Source organism: Capra hircus, chromosome 9 (genome assembly GCF_001704415.2).
Source record: "Capra hircus breed San Clemente chromosome 9, ASM170441v1, whole genome shotgun sequence".
NCBI classification, from domain to species: domain Eukaryota; kingdom Metazoa; phylum Chordata; class Mammalia; order Artiodactyla; family Bovidae; genus Capra; species Capra hircus.
The window spans coordinates 21255544-21274019 of NC_030816.1; the positions used below are offsets into that span (position 1 = coordinate 21255544).

The window sequence follows — 18476 nt, forward strand, 5'->3', positions numbered from 1 at the left end:
TTACTCTTTTTCAGAAAACACTGCCTATCACCTTTGATGATACCAGATCCTCTTTTTCTATATACTTATATGAAATCTGCAGGGTTTTTAAATATTACTTATCGTAGTTTTAAATTATTTATACTTGTTTGGGAATACTTGTCTTTCCTGTTAGATGATAAGCTGTGTGAATAAAAGGTTCACTTCTCTTTTTCTCATAATTTACTGTCTGTCACATATTAGGCATTCAATAATTTCTGATGAAATGAGTGAAAAAATGATGTCTTATGAATGAACATATCAATCACAGGTTACAAAATAGTGAACTTAAACGTGTTCTCTTGGGTTTATCAATATTTTAAGACAGCTTTAATTGAATGACAAAGAATAAACATTATGAGATTATGCAGGAAAGCTGGTTTCAACAGTTGCTTCAAAAAAAAAACAAAAACAGGAAGAGCTCCATCACAGAGCACACATTCACCTCAATTAATTAGCCATATTTTAGTAGCTCTTCACCTCAGTGGTGCCTAGTGCTCTTTCTCTATTTTGAAATGAGTGCTCTACACAGTTGAATATGTCTTTATTGTGAGAAATGGTTATATGAAGAGGAATCAAAAATGATGAGTGGGTACAGTGAGAAAAGAGCATTGAAGACCAGTAATGAGCTGCAGAAAATTAAACCCCTCCCCTCGAAGAAAAAAATAACCCTGAAAAGTAGTTAGATACTGTCAACTACAAATTGGCACTTGCCGTCTACTTCTACAGGATTAAATCATGTGCTGCTGCAGCTGCCAACCTTCAACACCCCCTGAAAGGAGTTCAGCTGGAAAGCAGAAATGAGGCACTCTGCGCTCAGGGAAAAACTGGCAGGATAGGTCTTCAGAGAGTGAGATATGGTCAGGAGCTGATTTTATGAGCCCAGTTCTTGTATCTTCTCATGTCTAGAAAAGCACTAAAATCCTGCATGACAACAACTGTTCCTGTGGATAGAAAAACTCCACAAGACTAGAAGAAACCTTCTGGGAAAACATGTGCTTGATTGCGTGTGTCCTCCTTCACCAAAATTGAATATATACTGACTTCGGCCCTGCACCTTTGGAGCAGTTTCTCAGAACTATCTGAGGTGCTGTCTCCTGGGCTGCAGCGCTCATTTTGCCCCAAATAAAACATAACTCACAGCTTTTCAGTTCAGTTGAGTCACTCAGTCGTGTCTGACTCTTTGCAACCCCATAAACTACAGTGCACCAGGCCCCCTGTCCATCACCAACTCTCAGTCCACACAAACCCATGTCCATTGAGTCAGTGATGCCATCCAACCATCTCATCCTCTGTCATCCCCTTCTCCTCCTGCCTTCAATTTTTCCCAGCATCAGGGTCTTTTAAATGAGTCAGCTATTCGCATCAGGTGGCAAAAGTATTGGAGTTTCAGCTTCAACATCAGTCCTTCCAATGAACACTCAGGACTGATCTCCTTTAGGATTTACTGGTTGGATCTCCTTGCAGTCCAAGGGACTCCTAAGAGTCTTCAACACCACAGTACAAAAGCATCAACTCTTCGGTGCTCAGGTTCCTTTAGAGTCCAACTCTCACATCCATATATGACCACTGGAAAAACCATAGCCTTGACTAGACAGACCTCTGTTGACAAAGTAATGTCTCTGCTTTTTAATATGCTATCTAGGTTGGTCATAACTTTCCTTCCAAGGAGTGTCTTTTCATTTCATGGCTGCAATCACCATCTGTAGTGATTTGGGAGCCCTCCCAAATAAAGTCTGACACTGTTTCCACTGTTTCCCCATCTATTTGTCATGAAGTGAAGGGACCAGATGCCATGATCTCAGTTTTCTGAATGTTGAGCTTTAGGCCAACTTTTCCACTCTCTTCTTTCACTTTCATCGAGAGGCTCTTTAGTTCTTTGCTTTCTGCCATAAGGGTGGTGTCATCTGCATATCTGAGGTTATTGATATTTCTCCCGGCAATCTTGATTCCAGCTTGTGCTTCTTTCAGCCCAGCGTTTCTCATGATATACTCTGCATAGAAGTTAAATAAGCAGAGTGACAATATGCAGCCTTGATGTACTCCTTTCCTGATTTGAGACCAGTCTGTTGTTCCGTGTTCAGTTCTAACTGTTGCTTCCTGACCTGCATACAGATTTCTCAAGAGGCAGGTTAGGTGGTCTGGTATTCCCATCTCTTTTAGAATTTTCCACAGTTTCTTGTGATCCACACAGTCAAAGGCTTTGGCATAGTCAATAAAGCAGAAATAGATGTTTTTTTGGAACTCTCTTGCTTTCTCCATGATTCAGCAGATGTTGCCAATTTGATTTCTGGTTCCTCTGCCTTTTCTAAAAAGTTCACGTATTGCTGAAGTCTGGCTTGGAGAATATTAAGCATCACTTTAATAGCATGTGAGATGAGTGCAATTGTGCGGTAGTTTGAGCATTCTTTGGCATTGCCTTTCTTTGAGATTGGAATGAACACTGACCTTTTCCAGTCCTGTGGCCACTGCTGAGTTTTCCAAATTTGCTGGCATATTGAGTACAGCACATTCACAGCATCATCTTTTAGGATTTGAAGTAGCTCAACTGGAATTCCATCACTTCCACCTCCTTTGTTTGTAGTGATGCTTCATAAGGGCCACTTGACCTCACATTCCAGGATGTCTAGCTCTAGTGATCACACCATCATGATTATCTGGGTCATGAAGATCTTTTTTGTACAGTTCTTCCGTGTATTCTTGCCACCTCTTCTTAATATTTTCTGCTTCTGTCAGGTCCATACCATTTCTGTCCCTTGTTGAACGCATCTTTGCATGAAACTTCTCCTTGGTATCTGTAATTTTCTTGAAGAGATCTTTAGTCTTTCTCATTGTATTGTTTTCCTCTATTTCTTTGCATTGATCACCGAGGAAGGCTTTCTTATCTGTTTGTTTTCCTTTGGAACTCTGCATTCAGATGCTTTTATATTTCCTTTTCTCCTTCAGTTTTCTTTTCCCTTCTTTTCAGAACTATTTGTAAGGCCTCCTCAGACAGCCATTTAGCTTTTTTGCATTTCTTTTTCTTGTAGATGGTCTTGATTCCTGTCTCCTCTAGAGTGTCACAAACCTTTGTCCATAGTTCATCAGGCACTCTGTCTATCAGGTCTAGTCCCTTAAATCTATTTCTCACTTCCACTGGATAGTCATAAGGGATTTGATTTAGGTCATACCTGAATGGTCTAGTGGTTTTCTCCACTTTCTTCTAGTTAAGTCTGAATCTAGCAATAAGGAGTTCATGATCTGAGCCACAGTCAGCTCCCGGTCTTGTTTTTGCTGACTGTATAGAGCTTCTCCATCTTTGGCTGCAAAGAATATAATCAATCTGATTTTGGTGTTGACCATCTGGTGATGTCAATGTGTAGAGTCTTCTCTTGTGTTGTTGGAAGAGGGTGTTTGCTATGACCAGTGTGTTCTCTTGGCAGAACTCTATTAGCCTTTGCCCTGCTTCATTCTGTACTCCAAGGCCATATTTGCCTATTACTCTAGGTGTTTCTTGACTTCCTACTTTTGCATTCCAGTCCTCTACAATGCAAAGGACATTTTTTGGGGGGTGTTAGTTCTAGAAGTTCTTGTAGGTCTTCATAGAACTGTTCAACTTCAGCTTTTTCAGTGTTACTGGTTGGGGCATAGACTTGGATTACTGTGATATTGAATGGTTTGCCTTGGAAACGAACACAGATCATTCTGTCATTTTTGAGGTTACATCCAAATTCTGCATTTTGGACTCTTTTGTTGACCATGATGCTACTCCATTTCTTCTAAGGGATTCCTGCCCACAGTAGTAAATATAATGGTCATCTGAGTGAAATTCACCCATTCCAGTCCATCTTAGTTTGTTGATCCCTAGAATGTCAATGTTCACTCTAGTCATCACAGCTTTTACATAGTGCATTTTTAAAGTCAACCATACAAAGATAAGTAGGTGAACGTGGTTCATTGAAACTGTAAGAATTCCCAATAAAGAATTTAAAAATAACTTTCTTCTCTTACCTTCTTCATCTCCTCATACATCATGAACAGAATATTGAAGTCATGTCTATGCTCATACCAGCCTCTGATGTGATCAACCCAAAAGCTTCCTACCACTGTGGGAAAATTAATGTTAGCAGGTAAAGATGTCATACTTATTATATAACTTATTATATAACAAGCTATAGTCTTTTCTGTTCAAGAATCCTCAAAAGGCACAGCAAGCTCCAAACCATTGGACATCTATGCTATCTTTTAAAAAGTGGAGTTGTGGGAAACAATTGCACCATTTTAATAGAAAACTTCTTTTATAAGTTATTCTATTTTGTAGGAAAGCAGCAATGCAGAGAAAAGAATCCTGAAGAACTAAATTCTTAGGTAAGAGCTAACATTAGTTAAGAACTAAGATTTTGTTAAGATCACTCCCTTCCTTCTTCTGCTTCCTTCACCTGAAAACATACATCTTTATTTCTATTATTGTCTATTTAACGATCATGTATAATAACTTTATTTACTGACAAACCAGCACATGAATATAAACTTCTAAGTGATAAAGCTCAGATCCCACATTCCAGAAATCGCTTGCATCAGAATATCTTTCTCAGTGCTGGAATGGGAATCCCACAGCTGCCATATAAGGTCTACCCCAGGACCACGACAGAGCATAAAAAGACACCTACATTAGCTACTCTGGATGAGCTTTGGATCTAGACCTTTTCTGGTTCTATTATTCCCTGGTCAAAGTTTCTCTTATACACTGTGCAGGCTTGACAATTCTCAGAATAGGTGGTCCTAGTTTAAAAAAAAAAAAAAAAAAGAGCTATAGGAAGGAGAGCAGATAGCCAATACCAACCACTTGTGTATATTGAACATATTATGATTAGCCTTCTCTTCTCTCTAAATATGTTCCCTTGGTTTGAGAATTTGGCTAAATGACAACGTGTCCTCATAAACATGTTGCTTGATAAATAAATTCATAGTTACCTTTTCCATCTAGAAATCTTTCCATGAAATCTCCTATGTTATTTGAAGCTTCTAATGTAATCAACAAATTAGAAAAATGAAAATACGAGGTCAAAACATCCTTGGGGTTTCTGTAGACGTAAATTACCTGCAGAGGGAATAATGAACAATTTGAACAATTCTGTTTTATCTTTACAGATTTTTTTAATACTTACTTATTATTTCGGAGCTTGGTGGGCTACAGTCCATGGGTCACAAAGAGTCAGACACGACTGAGCGACTTTACTAGTATTTCATTATACGAATGCAAAGTAATTTATTTTATCCAGGCTACTACTGACAGAAACTAACTTGTTCCCAGGGTTTTTCTATTAAAAGAATCATTGCAATAAAATCTTTATTCTTATTAATTTTCACTTGTGTGAGCATAAAGGGCTAATTTCTAAAACTGAAATTATTTATTATAAGGTTGATTAAGTTTGCAAATTACCTTCCACAAAAGATGGTCCATTTACCCTCTGTGAGCATTAATGATATTTGATATACAGACAAGGTAGCATTGGAGATCAGTGAGAAAAGGAAAATCTACTTAACAGATGATGTTGGGTAAATAACAATCCATGTTTAAAAAATGGATTTCTACTTCACACAATGTATAGAAACATATTTACAAAAGGATAAAGAATTTAACTTTGAAGGCAAATTTTTAGAATCTAAAAAGATTTTTTAAAAGTATTGCTGACCTTGTATAAAGAAACTATTTTTCAAACAGGAAAATATTTCCCATATAGAAATACATTAAAATGGATCATTCAGACTCCATTAAAATAAGAATGCTGTTCATCAAAATGTACCAAAGCTTTACAAAAAGCAAGAAAATATAAGTGCAGCAGTGCTGCTGCTGCTAAGTCACTTCAGTCGTGTCCAACTGTGCGGCCCCATAGACGGGAGCCCACCAGACTCCCCCATCCCTGGGATTCTCCAGGCAAGAACACTGGAGTGGGCTGCCATTTCCTTCTCCAATACATGAAAATGAGGTCGCTCAGTCATGTCCAACTCTTCGCGACCCCATGGACTATAGCCTACCAGGCTCCTCCATCCATGGGATTTTCCAGGCAAGAGTACTGGAGTGGGTTGCCATTTCCTTCTCCAAGTGCAGCACAGATACCAATAATAGATTAGTATCTAGAATTATGTTCAAACTACCATACAATTGCATTCATTTCACATGCTACCAAGGTAATGCTCAAAATCATGCAATTAGGCTTCAGCAGTATGTGAACCAAGAACTTCCAGATGTACAAGCTGGATTTAGAAAAGGCAGAGAATCAAACATGGAACAACGGATTCTTCAAAAGTAAAAAGGAGTACATCAAGGCTGTGTGTTGTCACCCTGATTATTTAACTTCTATGCAGAGTGCTTGTGTGCTAAGTTGCTTCAGTCATGTTTGTCTCACTGCAACCCGTGAACTGTAGCCCACCAGACTCCTCTGTTCATGGGATTCTCCAGGCAAGACTACTGGAGTGGGTTGTGAGCCCTCCTCCAGGGGATCTTCCTGACTCGGAGATCGAATCCACGTCTCTTACATCTCCTGCATTGGCATGCAGGTGCTTTACCCACCTGGGAAGCCCTCTATGCAGAGTTCATCATACAAAATGCTAGGCTGGATGAATCACAATCTGGAATCAAGATTGCTGGGAGAAATATCAACAACATCAAATATGCAGATGATACCACTGTAATGGCAGAAAGAAAAGAGGAACTAAAGAGCTTTCTTGATGAGGGTGAAAGAGGAGAGTGAAAATGCTAGCTTAAAACCCAACATTCAAAAATGAAAATCATGACATCTTGTCCCATCACTTCACAGCAAATAGAGGGGAAAAAGTGGAAACAGTATTAGATTTTATTTTCTTGGGCTCCAGAATCACTGCAGATGGCAACTGCAGTCATGAAATTAAAAGATACTTACTCCTTGGAAGGAAAGCTATGACAAACCTAGACACTGTAGAAAGCAGAGAGTTCACTTTGCTGACAAAGGTCCATATAGTCAAAGCTGTGTTTTTCCCAGTAGTCATGTATGGATGTGAGAGTTGGACCATAAAGAAGGCTGAGCACCAAAGAATTGATGCTTTCCAGTTGTGGTGCTGGAGAAGACCCTTGAGAGTCCATTGGACTGTAAGGAGATCAAGCCAATCAATTCTAAAGGAAATCAACTCTGAATTCATCAGAAGGACTGATGCTGAAGCTCCAATACGTTGGCCACTTGATGCAAAGATCCTACTCATTGTAAAAGACCCCAATACTGAGAGAGATTGAAGGCAAAAGGAGAAGGGGGTGACAGAGGATGAGATGATTGGACAGCATCACCAACTCAATGGATATGAGTTTGAGTAACCTCCAGGAGATAGTGCAGGACAGAGAAGCCTGGCATGCTGCAGTCCATGGGGTCCCACAGAGTCGGACATGACTTAGAGATTCAAAAACAACAAAATAAAACAGAAGATACATATACAAATCTCTATGAAATAGGTAACATAAAAAACTGACAAAAGTTATTATAATTTCACTGAACAAGAAATAACTGTGGGCAATAAGGTTTTCAAAACCCGCTTAATTTCATTATTGATTAAATAAATGGAAATTAAGATCAATTTTAGATAGCATCTTATAATCACCAAATTGATAAAATTAGGAAATCTGATAGAAAAAAAATACTATAAGAAAAATAAAAACTCATATTTTATAGTTTTCACTGTTTATGCTGCAACAACTTTGTTTGAAAAAAAATAGCGCCATTTTATGAAGTTGAATATTTTTGTACTCTGTGGCTTTGCAGTCCTATTCTATTCTTAGGGAAGCTCATGTGATGTTCACCACGGGACATTCTCAAGAATGTAATGTGACAGGGCATGTTCTAATAACAAAATAATGGAAGAAGCTAAGTATTCAATGAAGGAAAAGTGTGGGTCTCATAGAATTACTTACATAATGTATAAAATTATACAACAGTCAAAAATAACATTGAAAATAAAGAACAAGACAAGCCACATGTCAAAACCTCAGGGAAAGGGAAAACAATTGATAATATATAGCTAAGTAGAATTGAAAGCCAAATATTTTAATAGGACAATTTAAAAAATTGGTTCTAATGACCAACAGAATAGGAATCTGTATACTGCATTAATAGAAAAATGTGAATAGCACAATGTCTAGAAACTCTGGAAAGATTTCAATTTAGTTACAATCATGAAAATTACACACTTATCTTCAGACATAAGCATAAAAGGATTAACATAATAAATTTATAATGTTATTTAGCAAAATTTATTTTTTATGTTTGTGTTAGTGTCCCAAGGTGGCTCAGATGGTAAAGAATCTTCCTGCAAGTCAAGAGATCTGGGTTTGATCCCTAGGCCAGGAAGATCCCCTAGACAAGGAATGGCTACCCGTTCTAGTATTCGTGCCTAGAGAATTCCACGAACAGAGGAAACTGGCAAGCTACAGTCCATGAGGCCACAAAGAGTTGGACACAACTGAATGACTAACACTTTGAATTTCTGGTGCCCCAAGCAGAGAATACACATTATTTTCTCATGTAGTCATGGAATGTATTGAAAAATTGATCTACATGTAAATGGCCATAAAGCTTCTTAATGTATTTTAAAACTTAGAATTCTTACTATACCATTATCTGATTCCATAATTACTACTCCTTAATATTAATTATCAACACTGAACAACAATTTTAGTTTTATAAATATTTATAAACATTTTATTTGAAAATAAAAATTCTTCAGAATAATTTGGACCAATGAGAAAATTAAAAATGAAAAGATAGGTTACTTTGATGCTAACAACATTATACCCATGGCAATGCTGAAATGGATATTCATTTTAAAATATTAATATTTAACAAATAAATATTGGATACCACATGACAAAAATTTATTCAAACAAAATATGAGAAAAAGTTAAAATCAAAGCAGAAATCAATGAAGTGGAAAATATTAAATTATGTTTAAAAATTTTAGTTCTTTGCAGCAAAAAAAAAAAAAACCAATATAATAAGAAAATGCCCATACTCTGAAAAATGTACAAAGAACAAAGAATGTACAAAGAAAAAATTTTCAGTTAGTAATGAATGATAAGATGTAATCATAGAATTAGATAAATATTCATTAGTTCATGAAAGTATATGTTGCAGTTTTTTTCAAGTTTTGAAATATAGATGAAAGGGTGATAATTTACTTTGAAAATTAAATTATACTAATGATTTAGGGAAAGGTAGCTAAATAAAATAAACTGAAAAAGGGAAAATGTTTTAGAACTATAGAGCTATCAGTATGAGACATATTGTAGTGGAATTTAATTATATCTTCAAAATATTCTTATTTGCAATTTTAAAATACTTGAAAAACTAACCAAATTTTAAAAGCTTCAAAATTTGTCTTACAAAAGTGACTTACAATGATATTAAAATCAAATATCTTTCAATATCATAGAAAATTGTCTATTTCAAAAATAATTACAGATAAAATTTCCTGAAGAAAAATAATAAAACTTTTCCAGCAGAATGTTAATAAAATACAATAATATAAAAATGTAAGATTTATTTTAGAAATAAAGCCTTAGTAAATATCTAATCAACTTTTTTGCTTTGAAGGTGAGAAAGAGGGAACATTGTACCTATAGGGTGCCAAAAAAGGACTTTTAAGTGATTAGAACTTTTCTGAAGAACAAAATTCAAATTTCAAGAAAAGTGAGAAAGGGCAAAAAAGTATTTCTCAGCATTGAGTACCTCAAAATCATTGCAACATAAAACAAAATCAAGAAAAATATACTAAAAAATGTCAGTCAAGGACATAATATTTCTCATCACCTCAATATTCTATTTCTTTTCTACAGATTTTTAAGTCCTAAAACAGAAAAGAAGGAAGTGCAAATATTGAAAAGCACAGAAATATAGAATATATTATTATTTTAAAATAAAATGTATTTCAGAGAACATAGGGAAAATTAATAAAACAAATGAAGAGATTTGTGGAGCCAAATATAATAGTGTAACAAGATCAGTATCATTTACTTTATAACGATAATAGCTAAATAGAGAAAAATAATGAAAACCAATTAATTACGTGTGTAAAATTTAAACCAAAAATTGGCAATCCAGGAAAAAAAAATGTAGGAAGCATACAAAGGGCATCACAACGCTCGTGGTGTACACAAATGTTCTTTTTGTTTAGTTGCTGAGTCATGTCCGCCACTTTTGTGACCTGAGGGACTGCAGCCCGCCAGGCTTCTCTGTCCATGGGGATTCTACAGACAAGTATACTGGAGAGGTTTCTCATTTCCTTCTCCAGGGGCTCTTCCCAACCCAGGTTTATAATCCTCATCTGCTGCTTCAGAGGCAGATTCTCTACCACTGAGCCACCTGGGAAGCCCAGACATGAATGTATATCTGATAAAAAGAAGCAATAGAATATTGCTGGATGGAATGTTGGAAAAGAGCTATGATACTGATTTTCTCAGACTTAATCTTATTTTATTAATGCTAATCATCACTTAATATTATTGGGAAATTAACATATTAAAGAATGAACTTCCTCAGATTTTCCTTATCAGTTATAACATTCAAAACAGTGAAGAATGGGCACATATTAAATATATCTACTAATTTTGGGAATGAAGAATGAATAATCAGAGGAAGGAAATACGGAAACAGTATATCAAAATGTAGACTTGCAAACAGTAGGGACAGACTAAATGCTGAAATCACATTGGATCAATTGGCCAATCCCACTGGCAATTATTATGCAATAGTCATATTTCAAATCACCTGTGATATCTGATATAATTTATAATTAAATGTAAAAAATAAAAGCAGAGAGGAAAACTGGAAAGTACTTGCACAATCTTTCTGGCTGAGAAGTGTTTATTAACAAAATTCGACAGCAAGATACTATGAAGGAAAGATTGTTAAGTTGGTTACGTGAAATTAAATGCATTCAACAAGTTTTAAAGGTAAACTGTTAAGTAGAACAATTTTTACCCCATATAAATGCTTCAAGCAAACAGTAAATAAAGGCAAATTTTAAGAAAGATAGGCAAAGGATATGAAGGATATTTCAAGGCCTGGAAATACACAGAAAAGGGCTCAAGTTTATTAAAACTAAAAGGACTACACTTACTCACGAATAAGATATTTCTTACCTAACGCGTTAGCAAAGATTTATAATTTCATTCTTTGGTGAGTGTGTAAGGAAAAACACATTCTTATATGCTATTTGATGAAGTGTCAGTGATAGATTTTATAAGGCAAGTAGATAACACCTACCAACATTTAAAAATTTGGACATCTAAAGCTGAAATTTTCACTTTTAGGGAAACATTTCACCAGAACAAAATAAGTGTGAAGCTCTATAAGACTGCTTGTTGCAACATGGTACAGACATTTTCTAAAACTTAACCTGTTCATCAATTCACAATCATATATATTGTATATATAGTCATAGAATAAAATCCTACTAAATTGTTAAAGGCTTCCTTGGTGGCTCAGAGGGTAAAGCATCTGCCTACAATGCAGGAGACCTGGGTTCAATCCCTGGGTCAGGAAGATCCCCTGGAGAAGGGAATGGCAACCCACTCCGGTACTCTTGCCTGAAAAATCCCATGGACTGAGAAACCTGGTAGGCTACAGTCCATGGGGTTGCAAAGAGTCAGACATGTCTGAGCTACTTCACTTTCACTTTCAAATTGTTAAAGAAAATAGAATTTTATGTGATGGAAAATAATTTTTGCTATATGTTTTATAATTACACGGCAAACAATGTTTTTGAGATCCCAATCCATGTATATAGTTACAATTTCATATACAGGTTTAATGTATAAGGTAATATTTTTAGTTGGTGGGGTATAGCAGGTACCAGGCTTCCCTCGTAGCTCAGGTGGTAAAGAATCCACCTGCAGTGCAGGAGACCCTGGTTTGATTCCTGGGTCAGAAAGGTCCCCTGGAGAAGGGATAGGATTCTCCAGCATTCATGGGCTTCCCTGTTGGTTTAGACTCTAAAGAATCCACCTGCAACATGGGAGACCTGGGTTCAATCTCTGGGTTGAGAAGATCCCCTGGAGGAGAGCATGGCAACCCACTCACTCCAGTATTCTTGCCTGGAGAATCCCCCTGGACAGAAGAGCCTGATGGGCTACAGTCCATGGGGTTGTGAAGAGTCGGACAGGACTGAGAGACTAAGAACAATATCAGAAAGATTATAATAATCACATTAGAATGAATGTGAATGAGTGGGTTTGGGAGGACATTATGTAAAGAAACTATTTTTGTTTGTTCAAAAGGTTCATGAGCTATTTGTGTGACATACTTTAGCTTTTTTGTTCTTGAGACCTTTTGGTGCTAAATAGTACGGGATGTGGGAAGCAAAGAGGCGAGGGGATGGTCTCTTCTCATAGTCTATTTTGTGCAGATTGTATTCCAGGAAGGGGCTTCTGTCAACTGTTTCCACAAGTTCAGTTCTGTTACGATGTCCCTCATAGTAAATCAAGCTTAATATCTGCTGAGTCCAGATGGTACCTGTAAAAATACATATCTTGTTTTCAACCTTGAATTAATTTTTAACAATAAATGTCAATAATAATGCCATCCATCTCAAAATTATTTGAAGCAGTTTCTTTCTTTTAACCACCCTAAAGACATCAGTGAATTCGTCCAAGTTTTCTGTTGGTTTGTGTTTTACATTAAAATTATTAGAGATGATACCAAGGGCTTTTACTTCCTTTTTCACTCTGAAGACCTATGGGGTTTCTGATTCCATAATAGTAGTGAATCAGATCCATGCTTCAGCTCTTTCTGTTTCCTCTACTTCAAGTAAAGTCTGTTTCCAAAATTTTCTCTAACTCTGTTTCCCTTTCCTTAGTCTCCTTTCTTTTTTTAAAAAAATTAATATATTTATTTTAATTGGAGGCTAATTACTTTACAGTATTATAGTGGGTTTTGCCATACACTGACATGAGTCAGCCACGGGTGTACACGTGTTCCCCATCCTGAGCCCCCTCTCCCACCTCCCTCCCCATCCCATCCCTCAGGGTTGTCCCAGTGCAACCAATTTGAGTGTGCTGTTTCATGCATTGAACTCGGACTGGTAATCTATATCACATATGGCAATATACATGTTTCAATGCTATTTTCTCAAAATCGTCCCACACTTGCCTTCTCCCACAGAGTCAGTCTGTTCTTTTTATCTGTGTCTCTTTTGCTGTCTTGCATATAGAAGCTTTGTCGTTTAAAAGAGTAGACAAACTAAGACCTCAAGACCTCTTTCACTTTTTTTTGCTTACTTATTATTTCTTGACAAAATACTTGGGCAAAATTAAGGATAAAGGAAAAACTAGATATGGACTTCAGTGTTAGAACTAAAACTAGGCACATTGAGATGCCACTGACAACTAAGGGAGGAAAAATAATCACCAAATCAGAGGTGTTAATAAGTTGTGCAGAGTGGGAGAATCCAGAGGTAAAGGGATGTATTACTATTTCAGGGAAGTAAACAAGGTCATGAATTTCAAAGTAGATGGTAAAGGGAAGAGCTGGAGTATTTTCGTAAAAATCAGGAATGTTTTTATTTCCATTGACTTAGATTCCAGTATGTCTTTGAGAACATTATTCACTTCATACAACATTGCTTCAGTGGCCCCAGTCATCTTATGTTCTAAACAGTGTAATATAAAAAATTGTCTGATATGAAAAATTGTGTCTGACTCTTTAGGACCCCATGGACTGTAGCCCTCTAGGCTCCTCTGTCTATGGAATTCTCCAGGCAAGAATACTGGAGTGGGTGGTCATTCCTTTCTCCAGAGGATCTTGCCACCCCAGGAATCAAACCCGGGTCTCCTACACTGCAGGCAGATTCATTACCATCTAAGCCATCAGGGAAGCCCAATATAAAAAAAAAAAACACCAAGTTGTAAAAATTTCATGTTGAGGACAATTTGTCCTAGAGGAATTTATTTTCTTATTATATGGAAAGTGTTAGTTGCTCAACTGTGTCCAACTCTTTGTGACCCTCTGAACTGTAGCCTGCCTGGCTCCTCTGTCGATGGAATACTCCAAGCAAGAATACTGGAGTAGGTTGCCATTTCCTTCTCCAAGGAATCTTCCCAACCCAGGGACTGAACCCAGGTATCCTGCATTGCAAGCAGATTGTTTACTGTCTGAGCTGCTGGGGTTTCTTATTATATGGAAATACAAAGCAATTAGAGAACTTTGAAATCATGAGTTTGTTCTGGCTGTGATATGCTCCTAACAAAAATCCTGCTTTTTTTTTTTTAATGTCTTTTCTTCATTCTCAGACCAAGGGCAACATTTAATAAGTATCTCCTCTTGGCTTCCTATTTGGTTTCTTCATAGGTGCTAACAGAGATGACAATATAAGCATTTCAAATGACCTTATAAGATAGACGCATGAGAATTTGTTTAACTCTTCTTCTGACCCTGAATGGTTACCTAATTGTTGGCTGGGCTACTGTCAAAGTCTGGATAAGAGTACATCTGTCCACATGTATTACCAAACCAAAGTAAAGAATGAAACAGGTGGCCACTCCTCAGACTTACCAGATTTGGGGTATGTAATGATGAAGACATCATCATCTCTAATTTCAAAGTTATCTAGATTTTCTAGAAAGTCAATATCAACCAAAGAACGTTCAAAATTATACCCTTTAAATTTCAATAAATATTTGTCTTCATCATCCATAATTATCACCTACAAGTGAAAACAGATAAAATGCAATTCAAATTCTTAGTAATTACAATAATAACTAAGATTTCCTGAATTTTCAATATGGATCAACTTGTTTACCAGAGAAACCAGCTTACATATAGTATGTCATTTAATCTTCACAGGAACCCTATTTTGCTAGAGATATTGTTATTACCACTGTGTTAAAAATGAGGAAAGGAAGATATTAAGTTAAAGTGCTTGCCTTGAAGGCAATATTTTCATGATTTCAAACATACAGGGAAGTAAATCAGCAAACTGCTCAAGGTGGCCCAGTTACCAGAGCTGCAAGATTTTGAGAGGAGGACAGGCAGAAAGGCCAGGGTCTTGAAATGGAAGAAACAGGCTACAAGTGTCAGACATTTTTTATCTCTCTCTTAAGCAGCAGGAGGAAACAAACTACAAGTGTTAGATATTTCCCCTTCTCTATAGAAATTTTAAAAGGGGTTTCTTTTAAAAAGAGATTTCTTTTAAAATTCTGTGTTGACATAAGCAGGACACCTGCTTCCACCTGAACTTAACTTTTCTCAAATCTTGAGCTAACCAATGCATTTTTCTTATGGAAATGTTTATCTTAAGCTGTGTTAATGAACTATGTATTTATCCTAGACTCTATCTTCAAGTCAGTTCTTGCCTAAGACTCAGAACTGACTTTGACAAACCAGTATGTTTTACTCTAGTAAATGTTCTCTTAAGCTATGTTAATGAGACTGTATTTGCCTGGATACCTGCCTTTCTTCAAGATTCATGTCAATCTTTTTCTGGTCCAGGACAACTCACACTGTGCCAATGTTATCTCAAAATGCATGTTGTGGGTGAGGGGCCTGGTGCCATTCATGAGTTTTGAGACATTTCCTTTTTTTAATTAGCTGATTGCTAGTAGCTATATAACATCCTGCTAAAGACTAGCAGGGGGCACTCTTTCTGCCCTCTTCTGATGGCTGTGTTAGAAGCTTTCTATATCTCTTTTATACTTTAATAAAACATTATTACACAAAAGCCCCGAGCAATCAAACTTTGTCGCTGGCCCGGATTGAATTCTTCTCCTCTGGAGGCCAAGAATCCCAGTGTCTTTCATGGCTCAGCAACAACCTTTCAGTTTGATGCCAGACAATTTGGCAACAGAGTCCATGCTCTTAAACATTTCATCATACAGTTTCCTATGATCTTATATGTTTACACATTACATGCTTTTCATTGTTTTAGAAATAGACATTTCTTTATATGGATGTACTTTTAACTTCTCTTTTTCTTCTGGAACATGAAGAATCTGCTATGTGTGAAAGAAGCTTTTGAGGTTCTTGGATCTGATATGCTCTATCAGATGAATTGTGGTATATGTTCTGTGGGAGAAATACCAATTGGATTTACATCGGAAATATTCCTTCATATAGTTGTAAGATCCTATTTGGTAATTATTATATTTTCCAATAGAAGTTTTGTGTTTTTTAAATCAGAATTCTGAAATAAGTCTAAAAATGAAAATGAAAGCAAAAATTGAAAGCAGTCTAAAGATACATCTTCAAAAATCATGCCTACCAAACATTTCTTCATTATCTCTGGCAGAGAAATCTGTTCTATTTTTAAATCTATATCTAAGACTTTACTATTAATATTCTTTTTTGTCAGAAAGTAAGATTTGCTGATGGGTCTGAGTGAGGAAAGGACAGGGCCCTTGTCCAGGGGCCCTTTATTAGAGAGAAATCTATTTCTAATTGTTAAATAGATGAGGGAATCCAAGAAGTTCTAATGATATTATATTTAGAGCCAGCATATATTTTAGTTAGGTACTTTTAAAAAATTTCTGTGCACACTAGAAAATGAATTTGTTAAGAATTTTGCAAATATAGCTTAATCAACAAAGCTGTATTTAATACAAAACAACATTTAATCCTTTCAGACAATCTAACTCATTTGATCACTGCTGTTGTTGTTTACTCCCTAAGTGGTATCTGATTCTTTTGTGACCCAATGGGCTATAGCCTGCCAGGCTCCTCTGTCTATGAGGTTTTTCAGGCAAGGATACTGGAGTGTGTAGCCGTTTCCTTCTTCAGGGGATGTTCCCAACCCGGGGATTGAACCCGCATCTCCTGCATTGCATGCGGATTCTTTACACTGAACCCCCTGGGAAAGACCACCTTATCATTAAAGGGAGATGAAAGTTGGGCTTAGTTTGCTAAGGAAGAGAAAAAAATCACCTGTATTAGAATCACCTGGGAGTCTGGACAAGCCTTCCTATTGTAGGCCCTATTTCAGACTGGCAGAATCAGAATTTCTGGGGACTGTAACTTGGAAATCTGCATTTTAACAACCTAGCCTTTCCAAAGATGAGAATCAAAATAATATTAATTCACTATTTTTGTTTCAATTGATGTTTTATCTCAACTTTCAGAGAAGCTTTTGGGGCATGCTGCTTTGCAATACAGGATATGTGGGTTCAATCTCTGGGTGGAAAAGATCACCTGGAGAAGAAATGGCAACCCACTCCAGAATTCTTGCCTGGGAAATCCCATAGATAGAGAAGCCTAATGCGTTATAGTCCATGAGGTCACAAAAGAGTGGGACAAGAATTGGCGAATAAACAACAACAATTTGCCTCTCAACTGAAGATTCAGTTAGAGTTCTGCCAACCTCCCAGTAGTATCTCGCTCAAGTTGCAGTCCACAGAACCTCAGCTATTGAGGACTGAGAACAGAATAGACTGATAACCTGCAAAGAATGGTTTTAACATCTGTAGAGCTATTTTGACATTGACATCACAAAGATGCCATGAAAAACCATGAAGAATTCATATTGTGAAGTGTGTTGTGGCAGCATTTTTACTGTATAACATAGACAAATGCAGAAGTTCATAAATAGAAAATATAGTTGAAGTGCAAGCAAAGATGAAAATGAGCCAATGTCACAAACCACTTGACACCTCACAATGCCCCAAACAATCGCCTAGAAAACACAAATTCCAGACACTGAGTGTTAAGAAAAGTTGAAAGTGTATCAGGCAGTCCACACAAACATTCTGAACACCACTTCTTTGCTATTAATAGTTCAGTCTGTCTTGCACAGCTTTAAGAGAAAATCATGAGCTGTTTGTCACAGATGCAAGAGAAGAGTTGGTTATGGGGTGGATTCATACAGGATCTCAGCATTGGCAAGACTTGTATATATCTTCATGATGAATATAGGAGAAAGTGACAGTAGAGAGAAAGGACATCTTGTTTCTCCTTATTCTTGCACTGAAGTCCAAAATAAAAGGAGAAGGGGGGGGTGGGAGGAAACCAGCAAACCGAGGAGAAAAAATTAAATGTGTTTGTGTGCTGAAGAGAGGGTAAGACTTGAAAGAGGCTAAGTCTACCCTGTTACTACTCACTGTTAGAGGTGAACTGATGAAGCAGGATTCACTCTGATACAACCTTAGGGATGTTAGGGATTGACGTGTTGCTGAGGAAGAAATACTCTTTGCAGAGTTTGATTTGACCAATGAGTAGTGTTCTAGAATGTCAGCTGGTAGCCCAGTGTGGATAAACAAATTGAATAAGATTCTGTTGACATTACGGAAAGGATATCAGGTTGCTCAGAAAAGTAGTCAAAACGGTCAGAGATACTAAAGAGAAATGTAGGTAGCCAGTAAGTCATAGTTACTTAACTTTGAGAACTGTACAACACACAAAAGGATGTATAATATTTGAAAGCTATAGAAACAACTTTGTTGGGCCTGAAGGGAGGTTAGTAAAATCTTCTAG

General features: G+C 36.7%; 1 protein-coding gene across 1 annotated transcript in view; it reads right to left on the reverse strand.

Moving 5' to 3' along the window:
• Window positions 1–18163, reverse strand: part of LOC102172897 (amine sulfotransferase) — a 32100-nt gene extending 13937 nt beyond the window's left edge. The window contains exons 1-5 of the mRNA XM_005684534.3: window positions 18104–18163; window positions 14571–14721; window positions 12325–12533; window positions 4972–5098; window positions 4009–4103 (exon numbers count right to left, since the gene is read on the reverse strand). Of these exons, the coding sequence (XP_005684591.1) occupies window positions 4009–4103; window positions 4972–5098; window positions 12325–12533; window positions 14571–14712 (573 nt within the window). The 5' untranslated portion in view covers window positions 14713–14721; window positions 18104–18163. The remainder of the gene's footprint in view (window positions 1–4008; window positions 4104–4971; window positions 5099–12324; window positions 12534–14570; window positions 14722–18103) is intronic.